Below are 22,958 nucleotides of genomic sequence, written 5' to 3'. Positions count from 1 at the left end.
CTCTTGCCTTCTCTCTTTCTTTTTTTTTTCTAGTTCATACTCTTCCTAGATACATGGGAGATACCCTAACAAATTTGGTACAAAGAGCATTTTTCTTCCAGTTTTACTAAGCATACAAATGGAATATCAAAACAAAAAAATAACAAATAATTAAATCAAGGTGATATTACTTTAGGTAAATTTTCAGTGGGGATTTGAAAGCAAGGTTACATGAATAAACTGCATGGGATCTATGCCCAACATGAAATAATACGCGGGCATACTGGGAACAATACAGTGGAATACCGATGAAACATGCATTCTTTCATGATCATATAGCATATCTGAAGACAGGCATCTTTGATTTGTGCAATTTTATGAACGAGGTCAAACTTTTTAATCATGAAATTTAATAAGAATCTCATCTACACCTATAATAACAATGGTACTTTAGAAGATTGGCTTAAAATGTTATTTCCAGAAACATTGCCTTTGGTGACGGGAAACTTAATGTGACATCCGAACTCTCAGGAGAATTCAATAGTGGGGGATGAAAGAGAAAATACCCTCATATGCAAATAACCTTACAAAGCATTTCAATTACGACAAAGGCACTTCCTTACCCACTGGCTTATATACAATTTTGTATCCAAGAACTGGAGAGGGTGAAGGATCCCAGGACACCCTGAATCTTGTATACCATTCGTCAGAGATGTGTATGTTCTGAGGAGGAAGGAGTCCAACTGCAAACACACATTGACACACATTACAGACCTTTTATTGGCACACAGGGAAAGCACAGAACTTTAAAAATATTGACAGGAAAGTCCAATGGAAGCAATTTCATAATATTCCATAATGCCTTTATCCAGAAAACAATTAAAAGACATTGAAATATTCAAAAAATGCTTAATAGTTTTCCAAATTTAAACAGCAACTCAAATGGACTCAAGAACTAGTGATTTTCAGAAGAGCCTTCTCAGCAGGAAGCAGTATCCAGAGCTGGAATGTTCTATGACTCAGAATTATAGAAAGCAAAAGAGATCTCAAATCCTTTTTAGAATGCCATAGATTACAGGTTGTTAGAACCAGAAAGTAATTTAGAGACTCTCTCGTCCAATCACTTCATCAAATACTTAAGATATGATTTGTCCAAAACCACACAGCTACCTACTAATTAAAATAATGTTTTTTCCCTGTACCTCTCTATCCTCCACCAGTACGACCTAAAGTAAATCCTTAAGCCTCCAGAGATACTGTCCCCAAGCCCATAACTTGTAAAATCAATGCCATTCAGGTAGTGTGTTAAGTAGTTGCTGAGTTTACCAATCACAGCATTACAGAAATAATGAATCCAACTTTTGAAAAACTTCTTTTTCATAAGAGAAACAAATTATGACTTTGGCCCTTCCTGGGAAATTCAAGATCTAATAAAAAAGAAAAAAAAAAAAAAGCCCATTTTGATAACCATGAGATTCTGAAATATGCCATTTTCCCCAGGAAAGTCCCAAAATATAGTCTAAAACCTGAGAAAATTCAAAAAGCGAGATTGGACTTAAATCATCTTAAGTCACATGAGCCTCCATTGACTCAGTCCTGTAGACAACAATATCAATTAACACAGATTCTTGACCTTGAGAGACTGAGCTGAGTCAACTCTAGTCGTACATTTCCCTTAGGAGCTTTCAAATGCCACCTCTTCGAATTCTGTAATGGTGTCGAGATCATTTAAGCACCAAGAGACTTTTGGCAACTAACTGCAGAAAGAATCCTGAAGTCATGTTACTTAAGTAGATTTGTGGTGAATGAACTATAAAAGAGCAATGTCAATATGTACCAGTAACAAAACTCAGATCTAGAGCTCATCCTGCCTTTATGCTAAACTAGTGGCTCTCAGCAATGGCTACACATTAATTAGGACATCAGCAGGTCCAGCCCACGCCTCACACAGCTACATCAGTATCTCTGGGAGTGGAACCCAGGAATAAGTATTTTTAAAGCTCCTCAGGTGACTGTAGCAAGCAACCACATTTGAGAATTTTTAAACCCTAAAAAGTTACCACCAATATAGCTTAAAAAGGGGTCTGAATATTGATAATTCTTTGTAAATTGCTTAGTACAATAAAAAAAATGTTTTTCTTTTTTAGACAAAGCTAAATTTGTAGACAGAAAATGATTGCTGATCATCTCACTTCTGTGTTTGTGACTTAAGATTCAATCACAATGGAATATTTCTTACTGATACTATATTGGTGTCAGTTATAGCCTTAATTGACACCAAAAATATTGAAATATTATTCAGAGAATATGCAATGGTTTTCCAAAGAAGAAATAAAACTATCTCAAGCAAATAAAACTATGTAGATTGTCTTCTTTTTTTTTTCTCTTAGTGAACCTTTAAAAAGTTAAAAATAAATTCTTTTCACATCATCATTTTGACAAAATTTAATAGTGTGGCATTTAAGAGGTATTGGTGAAGATAAAATCTTAAGGTTTTAAAAGGAATGAAAGTAACATTAAGATCTTAACAATTTCAAAGCAAAAAAAGGCGGGGAGGTGTATAAAACACTTACCAGTTCTTCCATTTCCTGTTAGATGACCACCATCTCCATCTTCATAAACAGCAATGACAGTAATTTTATATGGAGTATCAGATTGCAGGGGTTGCAGCATTACATTGTTTCTTCTGCCTGGGACTGTAGTCTACAAGGAAGTTAAATTATAAAGGTATTACCATCTAGAAGACTTCCAGATCAAAAGACAATATTGTATTACGTACTCCCATAAACCGTAATAGTTTTTTTTTCATATTTTATTTTTGTTGCACAATGCTCATTACAAGACAAACTATCTTCACTGCTTCTCTCCAGCACAGGAGATTGGTTTTAGAGTCAGACAGATCTGGGTTCATATCCCAGATCAGCCACTTAACAGCCATGTGAATTAACATCTCCTAAGAAAACTGTATTAAAAGCATTGCCATGTACAATACTTTAGAACACCTTACTGAGTACTGCAGCCCTCAGTAGTAAGTTTGTTTCTTCAGATCTCATCATTACATGTTCCATTTTCAAGTACCAATATGTACCCAGTACCCACTGTGGACCAGGAACAGTGGGACAGGTATTAGCTACTGGGAATCCACTGGTAAGCAAAAATTGAGTCAGTTTCTGCTCTCAAAAACATCAGTTTGGCTGATATTAGTTAGCTGAAAAGGATGGGAATATATTCAATTACCTCTTTGAAGAGGAAATAAACCAGACATCTCAATCTCTTCTAAACCTATGCTTTGCTTCTACAAATAACATGGATAAGGTATCCCAGTGAATCTTGGCCCGGAGTCCTATAACTACAAATGATAGATTATATTTCTAATGTTTTCAGAAAGTAAAGGTAAAATGCATATTTGTCCATGGCAAGGCTGAACAAACACTAACCGTGAGCTTCTCTGCTTTGGCAAACTAACTGTAGTCGTACCGTTTATCTCATTTTGATCAGAAACTATAAATAGTAGTTACATGTGTTTCTTATTAATAAAAATAGGGACTTGAATTAAAGGTTACTATATCAAGTTCAAGTGGATAAAATATTTCAACACATGGGCTCATGGAGGGAAAATTATCTAGGATGATCTATGTGGTAAAAAGATGGCAAAACACAGACCTAATTTACAATCAACATCTTGTGCAATATTCTCCAAGCATATCACAGCAATTCATCACTAAATTTCAAACAAAGTAGTTAGTTTTTCCACTTTTTTCACTCATAACAAATGGATGTGCACAATGAGGGCTATGAGGAAGCTGCCAGAAGCTTGAATCTGGTTCTGGAAAGACAAACTATGACACTCACAAAATTTGAAGCTAATAAGAGATTATGTATATTCCGAAACTAAAGTGTACTGCAAAATGTTAAGTTTAAAGAAAAGTGAGATCCATTAACACTGGAATATTTAAGGAAGACATTGCAGAGGAATTAGATATGAGGAAAGGGTAAGAGTTGGATAAATACATAATTTGAATATTAACTTAGACATTCCAGAATGATAGGTATCATATTTCAGTAGACTTGGTTTCTATGGTATAATCGGGTGGTTTAAAATGTTCAGTTAATCATGCGATAAGATCATTTTTCTATGCATCTTTAGAATAAAAATTAGTCCAAAGACATTGCTTTTCTGTGGTGTGGGAGACCAGAAAGACTAAGCACATTTGGGTGGTCCCAAAGTCACGTCAGAGAAAATTATAAAGTGTGACTATCAAGGACTCAACTATAATCACAGCATACTTCTAAAGACGTTTAATTTCACTCTCCATTCAGCTAAGATGATAAAATGTGCCAATAAATCAGTATTAGACTTACATATTCATCAATTGGATCACCAACAGTGGGAGAGTAGATGATTCTGTACTGCTGAACTGGCCCATCAGCATGATCCCAGGCTACCGAAAGGCTATTGGTTGTTTCACCAAAGACTCTCAGATTCCTTGGTCCACTCCGTGGCACTAAATAAATAAAATACAATAGAGTTTGTTGCCTGCTTGTGAGCTCTACCTAGGGCAGATTAAGGGGGTTGCTTGCAGATGTTTCATTCACCATTGACTAAGATGTTTACTCCCTTATAATAAAATACACACTTACAGTTTTAATGTGAAATCGTAAACAGTATATTCCAGAGCTATGGTTACATGCTGAACTTTCAGTAACCTAGAGCTAGGTTTGAAAGGCAGACTAGGACAAAAGGAAATTATTTTAACCACTATACCTATTCAGTAAAACATACAAACTAAACCCTCCCATTTCCAAAGTCTCCATTTGGTAAGAAGACTCACTGCAGGATACGAAGTGGGGAAAAAAGATGCAGGGCAGAAGAAGGGAAAAAGGGGAGGAACCCCTTCTTAATTCATGTTCCAAATGAGGAAATGAACAGATGAAGTTCACTTCACACAAACAACCATCACGGACCCAGTGTTTTTGCCTGGAATGTGAATGCAGGGGATCCCAGGCAGAAAGCACCTGTCTCTCACCACCCGCATCCCCCCCACTCACTCAGAGAAGCCCTGTCAAGGTAGCTACAAGGGAATGGAATGGAGAAAGGATTTCTGCCTCACGCGTTCGGCCCTGGGCAGGGCTGGGATTTCCCTCTCCATCTGAGTAGAGAGCCACAAGGTTCACGGAATAGAGTGTGTCCGGAATCAGCCGCTCCAGATGCACAGTGCGCGTGTTTCCTGGCACCACTATCTGCAGGGAAGGAAATGCCAAATTCTGCCTGACAGCAACTCAAATGCTTACCAAGTCTTCAGTTAGTCACCATAATTGTGTTTATAATAAAATGTTGGGCCCAGATACATCAGAAGCCAACTGTGCCTCTCCATGAGATCCACCCAGTCCGTATCATTAGACGAAATTTGTCCTCAGAAATTCCCTTTCCAAAAAAGGTGATCTCATCCTTGACCCTTAGTAGCTTCAGTTATTTCCATTTATGTTTGTTATAAAGATTCTCAAATATCACATGCAAGGCTCATTATATTTACCAAAAATTCCTGCATGTTAAATACGTACAAGAAAAGAGACTTTCATTTGTGATGGGGAAAATTTTGTGTTGAAATAGAGTCCATGCAATGCATACAGGTAAAGTAATCTTAATATGTCCTACCATACACGGACATGAAAATCAATATTCTTACCAAATGCATGTATTCTCTATCTTTGTTAACATTGTCTAGTTTTGCAGACTTATAAACTAAATTAGTTTATAAATTTACTTTCCCTTAGGTATTCTGATACTATGCTTATTTAAATTAGCAATTTCTGATTTCTAAATTGTTAGTCAACTTACAAAATTGAATAATGTTACGAATTAAAGATAGATTGAGCAATTTGTAAAAACCAGTAAAGCCAAGCTTTAAAATATTTTCATAACAAAGACATATTAACACATTCTAGCAATGATTCACATTTATTACGAGGAGTTTTAACTCATCTAGCTAATTTACATTTCTCCCAAAAAAATTCCTTTTATTCTTACTAACCCTATAATTAATATACCTGCCTCAAGTCATCAAAAACAATAATTTAAGTATTATACATTGGCATGTTTGTGGTTTGTGGTCTCCCAGTCACATGTTTGTGTCATGTTTGACACAAACATGTGACTACATTCATCAGGAAATGCAGTTTCCATGACAAAATTACTTACAGATTCTGAGGGCCTTGTGCCATCTGCAGGGGAATACACAACACGATACTGCAGCACAGGTCCCGGTGCAGGGTCCCAGCGAACATCAAGGCTGTTGGGTGTAGGATTGTATACTTGGACATTTCTTGCCACTCCTCTCATCACTAAGGAAATGAAGGCCAACATCTCCTTATTAAGTCTGTTTATATATCACTTTTCCAGAACCTACATTCCATAACAGGATAAAATACTATCTTCTTTATGCTTCTAATTACCCGCACACAAAGGCAGATTAAAACTCTCCAAATTTAGTTAAAGTTAGCAAGTGTGGCCTTTGTCTATATGGAAACAGCATTGTATTCAATTCAAAACAAGCTGGTAAAAGTGGTGGGACTGGATTGCCTATGAAGGGTCATGGGACAGGGAAAAGAAATAGAAAAACTAGTTTCAGTTTTCTAACATAGGTAATGGAGAGAGGAAGAAGAGATATTTCTAAGAGTCTGCCTTCTTTATTATTTTTTTTAATTGTACTTACAGGTTCTGGGGTACATGTGCAGATCATGCAGGATTGTTGCATAGGTACATACATGATAATGTGGCTTGCTGCCTCCATTACCCCGTCACCTATATCTGGCATTTCTCCCCATGTTATCCCTCCCCAGTCTGCCCACCCCCTGTTGTCCCTCCCCTAGTATCCCAAAAGACCCCAGTGTGTGATGCGCCCCTCCCTGTGTCCATGTGTTCTCACTGTTCAACACCCATATATGAGTGAGAACATGCGGTGTTTGATTTTCTGTTCTTGTTTCAGTTTGCTGAGAATGATGGTTTCCAGATTCATCCATGTCCCTACAAAGGACATGAAGTCATTGTTTTTTATGGCTGCATAGTATTCTATGGTGTGTATATGTCACATTTTCCTTGTCCAGTGTATAATCAATGGGCATTTGGGTTGGTTCCAGGTCTTTGATATTATAAACAGTGCTGCAATGAACATATATGTGTGCATATGACTTTATAACAGAACAATTTATAATCCTTAAGTAAAATCTGACAACAGCTATTGTGCCCATCTAATTCAGTCAGCTAGTTTCAACCATTCATTACTTCTTCATTTAACAAATTGCTACTAATATGTTTGTGATTAATAGAAAAGGCAAAAGAAAAGAAGAATAAGATATACCCAGTTCTCAATTAACTGTCCCAGTAGGAACTTAGAAAAACCTACCAATTAAATTCATGTGCTAATCCCAAACTCTAATTTAGCCAATAACATCATCTTCCTAGACCACTAATCTTTTGCCAAAAGAAGACATCCATGCTCAGTTCCTTTTAACCAACAGCAAGTATATTTTTAAAGCCAAAAAAATATTTCTAAATCTGCACAAAAGCTTTTCAGCAAAAAAAAAAAGACAACTTACAAACTGCTTTCTAAATAAAAGCATACAGATATTAAGATCAAAAAAGCACTTGAACAAACCAGACATGTGCAATTAAGTAATGTGCTGAACAGATTTCAACAATTCACACTATGAAAGCCAATTATAAACAGTGTGTCATAACAATTTATAAAGCACAAAGCAAAGCTCAGTGAACTTTTGTCAGTGAGAGAGATTAACCAAAGTAGTATACTGATGATTATATATGTACCTTTAAAAATACTGAAATTACCATTTCAAAAGAATATACCATTATAAATTTGTTATTTCACAAAATGTTAAATTTGGTATTAGGAAGGTAAATTTTCATGTTTTTAATTCTCTATACCAAACTTTACTAATTCTCTTTAAAGGGCCTTTATGGCCTTTAGAATGAAAAGCAACATTTATGATGAAAAAATTAATTTTTTGCTTTATTACTTACATGTCCTTCCAGTATCTGATGTGCGTCCCCCATCACCTTCAGTATAAACGGGAACTACTGTCACAGTGTATGGGGTATCTGGCTGCAAATTCCTAAGAATGGCATAATTGGTATTCCCAGGGATTGGTACCTAAAGATTTTAATAAAACGTAAAGCATTGACTTGAAAAATTTGTAAAAGAAATAATAATTCAAATAACACAATACCAACTCAAGACCAAGTCAAGAAGTAAGTTCCGTAACATTAGCATGTAATAATGTGCCCCCGTGTAACCTGTTACAAGAGGTTACATATTTCCCTATACCCCTCCACCTACCCAATACTCCTCCTTTAGAACTTCCTGGAATGGCTGCTTCTTCCCCAGGCCAGGGGGAAGAATCCTGGCCACAATCCCTCTGTTACCCAGGCTCTAAGGCATCAACTATTTACCCTCCATCAAGTCTTATCAAATGAATATGGAATTCTTCAGCTCTAAAGCAAACTGGTTAACTCCTTCAGTTCCACTTTTAAATCACTCAGCTACCGTTTAAACAAACTAACATTTTTTACTACAAGATATAATTACCAGTTCCTCTGGACCACCCGCTGCTGGCGCATAGAAGAGCTTGTACTGACGAGGATTTCCCTCTGCGTGGTCCCAGCGGACATTCAAGGTGCTGGTAGAAGGGTCATACACTCTTAGGTTCCTCACAGTATTTAGAGGTTCTGAAATGCACAGAAATCCCATCATAGTATAGTACTAACAATCAAGCACACGTGAGACACAGATTCACCGATCTCTCCCAGGCACTCTGGAAGATAGCAGGCACCACGCAAACGTTTGTTAAAGTAGGTAATAAACTGACACACAATGCGTCTGTGTCAGTCTGATACATAAGTCTCATCTATCCACAAGACATTTTGGTCTGAAAGTATCTTTCTATCCTAGAAAGTAACATCTTTCCCCACAAATAGAGACAAATAATTCCAAGCAAGGATGTTAAAAACTATTAAAATGGTTAGGCGTGGCGGCTTATGCCTGTAACCCCAGCACTTTGGGAGGCTGAGGTGGACAGATAACTTGAGGTGAGGAGTTTGAGACCAGCTTGGCCAACATGGTAAAACCCAGTCTCTACCAAAAATATAAAAAATTAGCTGGGTGTGGTGGTGAGCACCTGTAATCCCAGCTACTCAGAAGCCTGAGGCAGGAGAATCACTTGAACCCGGGAGGCAGAGGTTGCGGTGTCAAGATCACACCACTGTACTCTAGCCTGGGCAACAGAGCAAGACTCCAACTCAAAAAAAAAAAAAAAAAAAAAAAAAAAAACCACCTATTAATATTATTTTTAAATGATTTTTTAAATATTAGTAAACCTTTGTGTCACCCCAGTGTTTCCAGATAAAGAGGTGATTCCATTCTAATAGTAGTTATTAAAAAAGCTACAGGAACTCTGGTTTCACTTACTGGTCTTGCCTCTTCCTGTCATCCGACCTCCTTCACCATCAGGATACAGAGAGGACACAGTGATCGTGTAAGGAGTGTCTGGCTTCAGTTTCTGCAGGACCACACTGTTCTGCCGTCCTCCTATTGTGGTCTTGAGTAAAATGGGTCTTGATAAGTGTTAGCCTTGCTCTCTCCATCTCACTAATCTGTTAGAAAAAGCTCTTTCTACAGGGAAGTTGTTTGAGACCCTTGTCAAGTTCTGGAATTATGTGCCACAGTAAAGCTTTAAAATATGTCTTATGGAATAACTATACATTTAAAATATGCATCTTGAATCATAAAAAGGATTCCCAGCTTTAAACTGGTGACCCCAAAAAGATATTTCAACTTGCTAGCCACCAGCACTGCAAAATTTCATCCAAAACACATTTCACAGAACTCTTAAAAAAAAAAAAAAAAAAAAAAAAAGGCATTAATCATAAATGAGCTACAAAGGGACTACAAAGATATCAGAGAAGTATATAATTTTAGAGTCTCCATACCACTTAACATTACTCTTACCTTTTTAACAGATGTTTTTTATTTGCTTTAGAAACACCTAAAAATGATTCAGCATACGATATAAAGCTCTTGGTATTTTCCCCAAGAACACTGTCACTCTAACAGCCTTAGCTGTGTTAACGACATGACCAGACCTTTTGCCAGGCCACACTCAAGCAAAGGTTTCCAGTTGTCTCCACGATACCAGCCCTGTGGCATGAAGCTTTTCAATTATGGAGCTTAAAGTTTTTATCCATTACTTAAGGCCATCTAGCTATCTTGTTGAAAGAAAATTTGTATAATTTGTTAACAGTCTACTGAATTCAAATGTTTATGTCATCCTAATTAAAATCGCATGAAAATGGCACACTGCCCAAAATGAGTGCACATGTAGATGGCTGAATGTGCTAGAAGAAACCAGATGTTTCCAACTTAGCACCCATCCACTCAAATAGTCTGAATTCCAGAGAAAAACCCAGTGAATCACTGTCATCATCCTCAACATGGGCAAACTGAAATAACATGGCCAATTTTCATAAATTTCATATTTGAGGTTATGAGAGAAAAGTATCGATAACCGTATAAGCCATTTTTATAAAAACCTGATGCATAACAAATCTGAAAGCCTACTTAGGAGAACTGCCCTTGTGAGTAAGTAGAAGGGCATCGACCTACTTCTTTCATCTAGTTCCCCAAAATAATTCTAGCATCAATGATTGATCACTTTCATGACTTCACAGACTAGCCTTAAAATGCAAGTACCCTAAAGACTAACAAAGCTTAAGGATTTCATACTTTCCAGAGGATGAGTTTATGAGACGCTTTATGATAACAAACAGCTGAAAGGCAGTAAAAGAGACTCAGGAAAAGCAACTGGAACACCAACGTCCTTAAGATGGGAAATGCTAAAGACAAGCTTCTCCTGATTTGCAGTTTTACCAAAATCTGGCCTGCTACAGAAAAAAATAATCGTTTCTGAGATTCATATATCAGTCTATCTAATTTGTCTTATCTTATTTTCATATAAAAGACTATTCATTACGGTTGACGTTAAGTTTATTAATGATAATCTATTTACCTAAAACAGATAAATTCTCAGTCCAAATGCATCATCCTACCTAAGACTAGGGCTATAAAAGCCTCAGAAGACCAACTCAAAGTCACACTAGAGATGGGAAAGTTTCTGATTCAACTAAGCTTACTTACTGGGTAGTATCAGAGATCTTTGATTAATGCCACCCTCTACCTTGGCTAATATCCCTAAACTGATAAGAGATATGACCCATTTGCTTAAGCTTGGCAAGTCAGATGATTAAAGGTTAATAACACATGTGTCTCTAAGGCTATACAAAAAAAATAATGTAGCCAAAAAAGCCAATAAAATTCTGTACCTCACCAAAATTGGGGACTTATTTTGAAATGAATCAGAAAACATAATCATACCTATATAAAAATCATGGGGCTTCCTGACCACATGCAGTTCTAATTACATAGTTCACAAAAGCAAACTTGTAGAAAGCCCACAACTAAAATAAGGGAGGTGAATAAACAAAGGCTCTATTAAATAAGGGAAAAAATCTAGGAAAAGAAAGAGGATGAAGACTGAGTTTACACTCCTACCATCTTTCTTGGGGACCTCATTTGGATAACAGGAAAATAAAAAACAGTGTAATTAGGATAACAGGCTCCCACATCTAGAAACACCAGATATAGAAGATACCCTATGACATGCATAAAACAGGCAAAACAAATAAGTGGAAAATAAACATTATAGGTAAGGTTAGCAAACTTTCAGCACTTTATTAAGTTAGAGAGGAATGGAAGATCTATATAGCTCAAAAACTATCTGGATATCTTCATGGATAATCCAGCACTAATAGTTTTTAAAAGAACTATGGAGGTATTGAGGCACATGCCTCATGCTTTGGGGCTACGATGAAGAGTAACTATCATCTCTCATGAGTACATCCACTGAGCCTCCATGGTGGAACTCCATGTGAAGTGCCAGCTAAAGAGTCAGATCATTCCATCCAATGCAGTAAATCTTAACATCCCTTAAAAATTAAGTATGACTAACTAAAGGCTGAGGGGGAAAAGAGTTTGAAGATGAATGGATAGCATGTATCCAAGTTATAATTTTTATTAAAAAAAATTACCGTTTGCTCATTGCCTTCCCCTGTGGAAGGCTGATAAGTGATCCTGTATTTCTGCACACGACCAGTAGCAGGATCCCACTTAACAGTCAAGCTGTTAGATGTTGCATTGTACACTTGAAGGTTTCGTGGGCCACTTTTGGGAGCTGAAAGAAGATTGTTGAAAAACAGAGTAACCAGACAGAACAATGTCTCTTCCTAAAATATATACAGTTCCCAAGGCAATCAGAGAATTCTATGCCTCTGGATTTACAATTAAATTTGACCCCTTAATAAAAATGGTTTTTGATTCTTAAATGAATTCTTAGTATGGATTTTCATTTTGTTTCTGTCCCTGAAAAAGTGGTGTACTGAAGTCCCAACTTCCAATATGATGGTATTTAGAAATTGGGCCTTTGGATGGTAATTAGGGTTAGATGAGATCATGAGGGTGGAGCTGCCATAATGGGATTAGCCTTTGTGAGAGGAGACATGAGAAAGCTTATTCTCTTTCTCTCTACCATGTGAGAGAGTGAGAAAGTGAGAGAGACTGAGAAAGGAGCTGGCTGTCTACAAGCCAGGAGGAGAGCCCTCACCCAGAAATGAACTGAACAGCACTTTGGTCTTGGACTTCCTAGCCTCCAGAATTGTGAGAATATACATTTCTGTTATTTAAGCCATCCAGTCTAATCTTTTGTTATGGCAGCCCAAGCTGATCAATACACTCAACAAGTAGTAGCAAAGCAAAGTTTTTCCAAAAAAGCCTACTTAAAAGTGTTCTCAACAAACATCTTATGATTTAAAAGCAGATGACAAATTTATAATGTATCTTATGGTACTTTTCATTCATACATTTCTTCATTATTTGTTCATTCAAACAATTCAGCAAATTAAATTCTTACCTTGTGTTGTTGAGATACGCACTAAAAGAAAACAGAATTTGGGGACACGTTACTAATATGGCTGTAGCCCTATTTTTAAAAAAATTAACCTTAAAATATCAATGTCCTATATGAAAGCTAAACACCTACATGTACGCTCACTGCCAATCAGGTCATCACTTTCCGACTCATCAGGATAGATGGCAGTAATGGAAACTTCATAGACAGTGTTGGGGTTCAGGTTTTCAAACACCAAAGTATTTTCGTCTCCATTTAAGATGGTCTTGAAGAAAGAGGACAAAAACATAACCACACAAAAGTAAGTCTTCACTTACATCAACTCAATGGCAGTTTGCTGGCATTATTTAGCCAGATGTTCCTCTTGCTCTGATGCATGCCCTGAGCTCAAATGTCATTAGTAGGAAAGAATGTTTATTGACTACAAGAGTAATACTTCTTTAAAGTAAGTTTCTCTATAAATTAAATGAGACACGAAACACAGAGAGAAAGATAAAGAGAGTTAACTACCTCCATCTTATCTGAGCTTCCAGGAGGTGCCCAAGTTATTCTGTAGAGAGACACATCTGAAGCTCCATGATCCCAAGTCCCTCTGAAACTTTCTTGCGTTACTTCAGTAATTCTTAGGTTTGTTGGGGCTGGCACAGGTCCTATCATGGAAAAGACAAACAGACTAAGTTTTTGAATGTGAGCTACAAATGTAATTTAGTATATTAAAACTGCCTTGTTTTATATTAATGGACATCTGAAAACTGGTTGAATACATTGCTTCAAACCAAGTATTTCACCAATTCCAAGAGCTCTGGAAACTGCAAGCATTCTGTGGATATAATAGGTTTTATGGATATTCTATTTAAATGATGATTTTTTTAAGACACTATTTAGTACCTTTCTCCAACTTTTTAAGAATCAAATCAACACCATGGACTCTTTCACACTGCAACACGCAATACACAAAGCACAAACTCAGCCACATATCAGAGAGTTAATGGACCTTCTCCAGTCTATCAATATCCCCAGAGACATACACAGGCTGCAGGTTAAGAATAAGTCCTTCTTAACCAAGAAAATCCTGAACAGTGTATGTTAATATATTATGCATTAAAGATGATGATCAAAGAAATAGTTGTTCATTTATTGTTCATAATTTGTTGTTCTGATACTCAACGGAAACAGTTTCATTTTTATTTTTTAAAAAACACACATACTACTGCAGCTTAAAAATGAGAATATCTACCTAGCCATAAACAACACTATTGCACTTTGACAACTGATTAGAACATACATACATACTGCTACACATACACTGAATTTCAACCTAGGAGTATTACCACAGGAAAGGAACTCTGAGCATGTAATGATCCAGGTAACCCATACATAAGTTTCTTCCTATAGATCAGGCATCCCCAAACTACGGCCCGTGGGCCGCATGTGGCCCCCTGAGGCCATTTATTCGGCCCCCCGCCGCACTTCAGGAAGGGGCACCTCTTTCATTGATGGTCAGTGAGAGGAGCACAGTATGTGGTGGTCTGAGGAACAGTGAACTGGCCCCTGTGTAAAAAGTTTGGGGACGCCTGCTTTAAATCACTAATCTTAAACATGATATGAAGCAGAACATGCTGACCCTGTTCAGAGAACTGAACACCTAGAGGCCCAGATAACTGCTGAAAAATCCCCTTTCACGGCCCCTCCATTGACCATATCCTCTGGCTGTTTTGCAGCAGAAGCATTTTTTTTTTTATGTCTTCCACCATTCCTGAGCTTTCATTGTTACTTATTTCTCTATTTTCTGGTTACCAAAGCTAATTACACAAAACCCAGAACCATTAAAAATTTGTTCTAATAATTATAAATGAAAAGGCCATTGAGATAAAGAAGAGTGATACTATTTCCATCAGCACAACTACAAAACAAATCAGCCACTAAGAATGTACTTTAAATGTATATGAAAATTATTTGGAAATCTTATGATATGAAAAATACATTAAAATAGATATTAAAAATGTTAATCTACTATACTAAGTTACCTGTCTTGTTAGCTTTTTTTCTTTCGTTCCTTTCTGTTCGCTACACCTGTTATGTTATTTTTATGCAAAGCTGTCAGTCTACTGATGCATATGCATCAATTCTCAGCTCCAGCCATGACCCTTACCAGGTAAGAACCGAGGCCAAGAAGACAAATGAAATTGCTAAGAGATCTCACATGGTAAGAAAATAGCAGAGTCAAAAAGGGAGAGTAGATATGTCTGAAATTAAGAAGTAGGTTATAGTATTTAACAAGATGCCTGTACCTAGTTAGGTATAGGCAGCTGGGCACCAAAGAAGATGCTATTGAGCCTTTAGTAAGGAATTTTCTGGAAAGGAGGAAAAGGTTCCAGACTATAGTATCAGTCCCAGCAGTAGATTACTGGATGTGGCTGGGCAAGTCTAAATTCTCTAGTACTGTACTGTCCACTATGGGAACCACTAGCCACATGTAGTTGCCTATTGAGCACTTAAAATGTGGCTAGTATAAATTGAGATGTGCTCTAAGTGTGAAATACACACTAGATTTTAAAGAATTGTTACAGAAAAAAGGCAAAATGTCTTGTTAATAATTACTGTACTGATAGCTGTTGAAATTATAATGGATATATTTGATACTGGGTTAAATAAAACATCAGAATTAATTTTATCTGTTCCTTTTTGCTTTTTTTAAGGTGGACATCAGAAAATTTTAAACTGCAATGTAACTCCCATTATTTCTGTTTGGAACACTGCTGGCTCTAGGCCTCAGTGGATTTTTACTACTAATTGTATTATATAATGGGCTAAGCACTGGATTAAATTATTATGTGCCAGGCACTAGAGATACAAAGTTGAGCAAAAGGTCTCTGCCTTCATTAGGAGGGAGCAAGGAAAAAGTATCATAGATACCAAAAGACCAACAAGCAGTCATGATTGGGTTAAATACTATGGAAGCACCATGAGAGAAAGAGGAACTGACATCTCCAGAAGCTGCAACAGATGGAGCAGGAAGCAGAGTCCAGACAGGCGATCCTGGCTTCCCCAGCACTCCACTCATGGTGCGCTCTCCCCTTCCTCTGAAATCTGACAGCACACAATCTCAGTGCCACGTGCCTTCCTTATACGATCCCATGTATTCTCAATTAATTTTTTCTTAACTCTACAACTAAATCATGAAATGGTGAGGGTAAGGTGCTTATATTTTGTTACCCTTGACATCACTTCATATATAGTAAAGTACCCCCCAAAATTTGATACATAATGCATCTTTTCCAAAGCAAATGTCCAACATACGTCAAGAAAACTTCCCTACCCCACTACATATACAGGCATGCACACACAGATGCACACCAAGTAGTTGTAATTGGAATGTAAATTAATAACAGTGGCTGATAGAAAGTATCATAAGAGGAATGGATGCAAAGATAGAAGATGGGACACCTTGTTACAAAGAAAATAAGAGAAAAACAATCTGTGAATCCAAGCATTATTAAATACTGGCAAAGACAGTGTTAAGAAATGAAATGGCAGCCAGCATGGTGTCTCACTCCTGTAATCCCAGCTCTTCGGGAGGCTGAGGCAGGCCGAACACAAGGTCAGGAGATGGAGACCATCCTGGGCAATGTGGTGAAACCTAGTCTCCACCAAAATACAAAAAATTAGCTGGGCATGGTGGTGAGCACTTGCAGTCCCAGCTACTCAGGAAGCTGAGACAGGGGAATTGCTTTAACCCGGGAGGCAGAGGTTGCACTGAGCTGAGATCAGGCCACTGCACTCCAGCCTAGCAATAGAGAGAGACTCTGTCTCAAAAAAAAAAAAAAGAAAAGAAAGAAAAAAGAAAAGAAAGAAGGAAAGAAAAGAAAGAAAGAAAGAAAGAAAGAAAGAAAGAAAGAAAGAAAGAAAGAAAGAAAAAAGAAAATGAATGATCCAGTAAGCTGAGTTACATATGCATATAAAGTGTTCTTTCCCATTATCAATGGAGCAGCAATGGAGCAAGCACAACTCACGGGTAGTTTCTTGAGCAGTCACTGGAGGAGACTCTCCCTCATCATGTACTGCAGAAACGCTGACTGTGTATAGGGTCTGTGAGAAGAGGTCTTTGAGGGAAGTGCTGGTCTCTGATCTGTCCACCTCTACCTATAACAGTAACAGAGCAGTGGAAATACTTTCACAAAGGGTTTACTTTTGACATCTCTCTGTTGTTTACTGCACCTCTCAGAATAAGAATATAAAATCTATGATCAGAAAAGAACAGTGTTTTCCAATTTTACATGAGAATCCAGAAACTGGGCACAGTTTAAATATTTCCAAAGTGGAAAAAAAAATGTATATGCTAGACCATTTCACCTTTAATTGTCTAGAAAATAATGACTGTCTATGGATTCAAACAACTTAACCATTTTTCCACCTGTTTCCCTTTATATTATCACAATATTTCTTTCAGAAATTGTCTTTTTTTTTTTTTTTTTTTTTTTTTACTTTAAGTTCTGGGTACATGTGCAGATCTTGCAGGATTGTTACATAGGTATTCACATGCCATGGTGATTTGCTGCATCCATTCCCCCATCACCTACATTAGGTATTTTTCCTGATGTTATCTATCCCCAATATCCCCACCCCCTGCTATCCCTCCCCTAGGCCACCACCCCCCAACAGACCCCAGTGTGTGATGTCCCCCTCCCTGTGTCCATGTGTTCTCATTGTTCAACACTCACTTATGAGTGAGAACATGCGGTATTTGGTTTGCTGTTCTTGTGTCAGTTTGCTGAGAATGGTGGTTTCCAGATTCATCCACGTCCCTGCAAAGGACATGAACTCATCCTTTTTTATGGCTGCATAGTATTCCATGGTATATATGTGCCACATTTTCTTTACCCAGTCATCACTGATGGGCATTTGGGTCGGTTCCATGTCTTTGCTATTGTAAACTGTGCCACAGCGAACATATGTGTGCATGTGTCTTTATCAGATCAATTTATAATCCTTTGGGAATATATCTAGTAATGAGATTGCTGAGTCAAATGGTATTTCTATTTCTAGATCCTTGAGGAATCACCACACTGTCTTTCACAGTGGTTGAACTAATTTACACTCCCACCAACAGTTTAAAAGCATTCTTATTTCTCCACATCCTCTCTAGCATGTCTCCAGATTTTTTAACGATTGCCATTCTAACTGATGTGAGATGAACCTTGTGAGATCCACTGGCCATTGTACCCCTTTTAAATGGAAATGCAGAATGGAATGAATGTGTGTTCATGTATAAAGTAGCTTTTGTATAATCCACCAATGGCCAGCAGAATCAGTAACTGGGTGCTTAGAGAAATGACTCCGATGTTCTAAAAATGCCTTTGAGATTTTGACATTAATTCTCCCTCAAATACGCACAAGTTTTGCTGGTGAAGCCCTTCTAATTTGCTCTAACTTTAAATCAGGTCACCATGGAACTCCCAAAAGAACACTCCCAAAAGGACACTACTCTAACAACATACTCCTCTTTTCTCTGTATCTGTCTTTCTCTAGTGTCCTATCTTCCTGTTACTTGACAAACACCCACTCTTCATTGCTGCATCCTCTTGCTAACTTTAATTTTTAGAAACATTATGATATTTTCTAGTAACTCATAGAATGGAAAGCCATATAAGGCATCTGGGTGAGAAGGAAATACCATTTAGATTGAATAACTTTTTATCTACCAAGTAATGATGTTTTTGAGATTAATATCACACAGCAAAACATTTCTGTTTTGATGAGATAGTCCAATATATTATTGATTTTCAAAAACTGCTTTATTAATGTCACAAGTTTTCAACACTGTGCTAACAAAATGACAAGTATTCAAAACATGGTATCATCCATACTTGATAAGGTTCTTTTTTTAAACCTACTAGGAAAACAAATATTTTCATGTCTACTGTCATCTTTAACTTACCTCTTTGACATCCTCTTCTGGTGTTTTGTATCGAACAACATATTTACGCACTTTTCCAGGCACGGGTTCCCAAAAGACATTCATAGTGCTATGAGTCACATCTCTGAGTTTCAGATCTTGAGGTCCAGGTAGAGGCACTGAAGAAGCACGAGATATTAGATCCAGATGTGCTTCTCAACCACAAATCTCTAAAGCATCCACAGAAGCTTTCAAGAAGTTGTTGGGAGAAAATTTAAAGATGTATGACAAAATAACTAAAAAAAATGGTTATGATGGTAAAAGTACCATAATTCTACCAGGTAGAACTGAATTTTTCTTAAGAATGTTTTTCAAAAATATATTTAATTTTTTGTTATCACAAGGCTAACTTCTCATTTATATATTACTCTTCCACTCTAAATAATCTCTTGCTGCTCAACCCCATAACAAATCATGATTCATCATAAATGTATAGCTCATGTGTCTTTATCAGATATTTAAATCAATTAAAACAGGAAACAAAATCAATAGACTTATGGGCCCTTAAGAATGTGACAGAACAAAAAGTTACAAAAGTGAAGAATAAAGATGAGCCCATATTAAGAATCCAATAAGCTTATAAGAAAACCCAGATACCTAAATCGTTAGGAGAAAATCCAAATGATAAATGTTTACAAGGTCTATCATAACTTTCCATTAAAAAGAGGGGAAGAAGGAAAACAAATGACGAGATTTTTCTCCTGTAATATTCTGGCATGTGCTGCGTCCCACGCTGTACACGGGTTTAAAGACCTAAGAGGGAACGGCAGGGGATAAAGACAGACATACAGACAGACGTATATAAAGCTGGGCCAGGCGGTCTGAAAAGTTGTTGGTGTCAGTCTCTTTGGTCCCGACCTGTTTTAGGGTACTTTATTCTATATGCTTACAAAGTACATAGCAGAGGGAGTGTGTAGTTACTTAGAACATTTGTGGTTATAATTTTTACACTTTACTTAACATGCTTCAGCTAACAACTATCACGCAGCAAGGTCAGTGAGAACTGGTTATCTTTCTTTAGGCATCTTTGCTCTTTTTTCAAGACATAATTTTCTTATTATGGTTTTGCTTTTTTGAAGTTTACCTAAAGTTCACAGTAACCTTGTTGCTGATTTCCCCAGAGGGGGTGGGCTACTTTGGCTCTCTACAAAATATGAGACGTGTTTCACTCTTTCCAGCTGCCCATTTGACTATTTTCCTTTGTCTGCCATTCTGATTCTGTACGTTTCTCTTGCTGACTCTCTAGCTCCACTTCCATGTTTCTGCACCTCCATCCCTTCAACATTTCCGTCTCTGTGAATCTCTCTCAGCCCTCCCTTCCTCTACTGTTCCAGTCCAGCACCATACCCAAGTTTTTGGCCATATTTGTTTCTCATCTCACTGTGACTTTGGGTCTCCTCTCTCAGCACTCTCAGAACATAAGTCTCTATCCCTGGCTGACTTCCCACTCCTTCCACCTGTCATTATCCCATTTTCACAAAACCACCAGCCCAAGACAAGGTCTAACATTCAAAAGAGGATTAATAAATATGTATTTGTGGTCAATTAATTTACCCTGACCCACCCTATAGGGGATATTTCTCTTCTCTTCCCCATCATGTTCTGTTTCCTTAGTTCCCTTTTCCTTCTTGAAGTTTCTTCAAAATTCATTTTCTCAGAAGTGTGGGCCAAGACTCATTAAATTTTAGCCAACTCATCTATCCCAGCATGTCAATCTCCCCAAGCATGTAACAAAGTACCAGCTGGGTAAGGCAAGAGGCCCAAGTGCAATCATTGTCACTCTTCAAGAAAAAGCACTTAAATGTTTAGTGAAACAAGTCAGAAGTACACAAAAGGCTGACCAACACAAACGAGAGAAAAGCAAACCATGACAGAGTCCATATAGCCTACACTGCTTTGTATTATTTCATAGTGTATTCCCAACATCTAGCCCAGTGACTGGCATATAATGGGGGATCAATATGTTTTTGCATTGGGTAAATTGATCAATTCACTTAACTGAAACAGACTTATTCATATGTGCCATAGAGTTTCTACATCAACAAGAACTTGGAACATCTTCATCTTAAACCCTATGTTTTCCTCCAAAATTACACTCAGTCCACATTGCCATTCTCGTCAATGCTATATGTCATATTTCATGGATCTAGGACAACATGAGTCATAAGATGCAGCACTGTCGTATGTTGGACATCCTGATTGGCACGTAGCCAAGAGTAATAATAGTAAGGCACCATCGATTGTAAGACACCTCAATTTCAGGCATGTTAAATGTGAAAAAAACGAATGACCATCCTAGAGTCAATTTAAGACGCTTCCAAAAATCTAGAATTGAGATACTTATTCCAAATTTGATTGTCAAAAGTATAACTTTGGAACTTTATAAATTATCAGATTATTTTTGGCATCACATGAAAGAAATCCTAATGAATTCTAATTATGTTCAAAGCAATAAGAAGGGAAATAAAACTATCAGTGGCTTACAAGTGACTTCCCGAACAGTGACAGGTTCACTAGTGAGGTCATGCAGGACAGCCTGAACTGTGACTGCATACTCCGTGTTGGGAACGAGGTCAGTCAGCTCCACATCATTCACTGTGGGTCCCAAACGCATCTACACATGGATATGCAAAGCAGAAATAAGATGCTCAAATCAAACCTCTCCACTTACCTTTGGTATAGTCAATTGAAATCTATTTGCACTAGATTATAATACAGCTTGTATTTTTTCATTTATAAGATTACATTTCCTTTTCCAGGTCGATGTTTGCTTCTTTTCCTTCTTTTTTTTTTTTTTTTTTTTTTAGATGGAGTCTCACTCTGCTGCCCAGACTGGAGTTCAATGACATGATCTCCGCTCACTGCAACCTCTACCTCCCAGGTTCAAGCAATTCTCCTGTCTCAGCCTCCTGAGTAGCTGGGACTACACATGCATGCCACCACATCTGACTAAATTTTGTATTTTTAGCAGAGACAAGTCTTTCCTCATGTTGGACAGGCTGGTCTCGAACTCCAGACTTCAGGTGTTCCACTCACCTCAGCCTCCCAAAGTGCTGAAAATTAGAGGTGTGAGCCACCGTAATCAGTCCATGCCAATGTTTTCGAAAACGTGCTGCAGACCACAAACCTACTTTTCTATTTTTCCATTTTGTATGTAAAGTTATAAATGATCTTATAAGTAACTAGAGTATAATAGTCACTGTAAAGCTACAAAGTCTTGGGAAGACCCAATAATAAAGAAACAAACATCTTTCACCTCTTTGGGTCTTCTTGTGTCTGTGTCCTTAACAGGTTCATAGGACAAGATGTAGCCAGTAGCTCCTCCCACAGGCTGCCACTGCACATGCATGGTGGTAGGGCCAACGTCATAAATATTCAGGCTGACTACAGGGACTGGCACTTCCAAAACAGAAAAGCAGACCATCAGTCTCGTTCCTTTCTTTCCACTCATTTTGTCACCATTGTTTGCGGTTCAATTATTGATATTTGTATATACTAAATAGTGAGTTACTGTGAGAAATCAGTAAGAGCTGATATAATCCTTCCCATAACCCAAAAAAATCCAATTTTCATTACTCACTGCACTTCATATTCAAAACTGCATGTTACCACTATTTTATAGAAGTAAAAATGTTAAAATTCAGGTTTCAAATGACATTCCAATGAGTCTACAGCAGATACCAACTTCCTGAGATGTTACTCTCTTTTTCCGGAACATCACTAAGTTGACTACTTCTATTCTTCAATCATAGAACTTCATATATATGTAATCAACATTATTTTTTATATTTTCTTTAAAAAGATCAATTTAAAATAAGAACACTCTACACTAATAACAGGAATACAGGAGATTTAAGGGCTTCTTGAAGACAAGCCCATGCAGCAGAGAAGAAAGTTTACAATCTCACTATATCACCCATATTGCTTCCAATTATTCTTTATTCAAAGACTGAGTTCAAAGTTTTAAGAAATTATCATATTAATCCTGCCA

General features: G+C 37.3%; 1 protein-coding gene across 2 annotated transcripts in view; it reads right to left on the bottom strand.

Annotated features, from left to right (window-relative positions):
• The window catches only part of COL12A1 (collagen type XII alpha 1 chain), a 123,601-nt gene that overhangs the window by 41,887 nt on the left and 58,756 nt on the right, over nucleotides 1-22,958 (bottom strand). For both annotated transcript variants that reach the window (XM_010337084.3, XM_074398044.1), the window contains exons 24-39: nucleotides 22,224-22,366; nucleotides 21,452-21,581; nucleotides 18,950-19,086; nucleotides 17,025-17,154; nucleotides 13,522-13,661; nucleotides 13,144-13,276; nucleotides 13,015-13,035; nucleotides 12,137-12,279; nucleotides 9,462-9,591; nucleotides 8,583-8,722; nucleotides 8,018-8,147; nucleotides 6,179-6,321; nucleotides 5,091-5,220; nucleotides 4,342-4,484; nucleotides 2,553-2,682; nucleotides 603-722 (exon numbers count right to left, since the gene is read on the bottom strand). In XM_010337084.3, the coding sequence (XP_010335386.2) occupies nucleotides 603-722; nucleotides 2,553-2,682; nucleotides 4,342-4,484; nucleotides 5,091-5,220; nucleotides 6,179-6,321; nucleotides 8,018-8,147; nucleotides 8,583-8,722; nucleotides 9,462-9,591; nucleotides 12,137-12,279; nucleotides 13,015-13,035; nucleotides 13,144-13,276; nucleotides 13,522-13,661; nucleotides 17,025-17,154; nucleotides 18,950-19,086; nucleotides 21,452-21,581; nucleotides 22,224-22,366 (2,043 nt within the window). The remainder of the gene's footprint in view (nucleotides 1-602; nucleotides 723-2,552; nucleotides 2,683-4,341; nucleotides 4,485-5,090; nucleotides 5,221-6,178; nucleotides 6,322-8,017; nucleotides 8,148-8,582; nucleotides 8,723-9,461; nucleotides 9,592-12,136; nucleotides 12,280-13,014; nucleotides 13,036-13,143; nucleotides 13,277-13,521; nucleotides 13,662-17,024; nucleotides 17,155-18,949; nucleotides 19,087-21,451; nucleotides 21,582-22,223; nucleotides 22,367-22,958) is intronic.

This window comes from Saimiri boliviensis, chromosome 4 (genome assembly GCF_048565385.1).
Source record: "Saimiri boliviensis isolate mSaiBol1 chromosome 4, mSaiBol1.pri, whole genome shotgun sequence".
In the NCBI taxonomy this organism is placed as follows: Eukaryota; Metazoa; Chordata; class Mammalia; order Primates; family Cebidae; genus Saimiri; species Saimiri boliviensis.
This window is presented reverse-complemented; position numbering and strand designations above follow the sequence as displayed.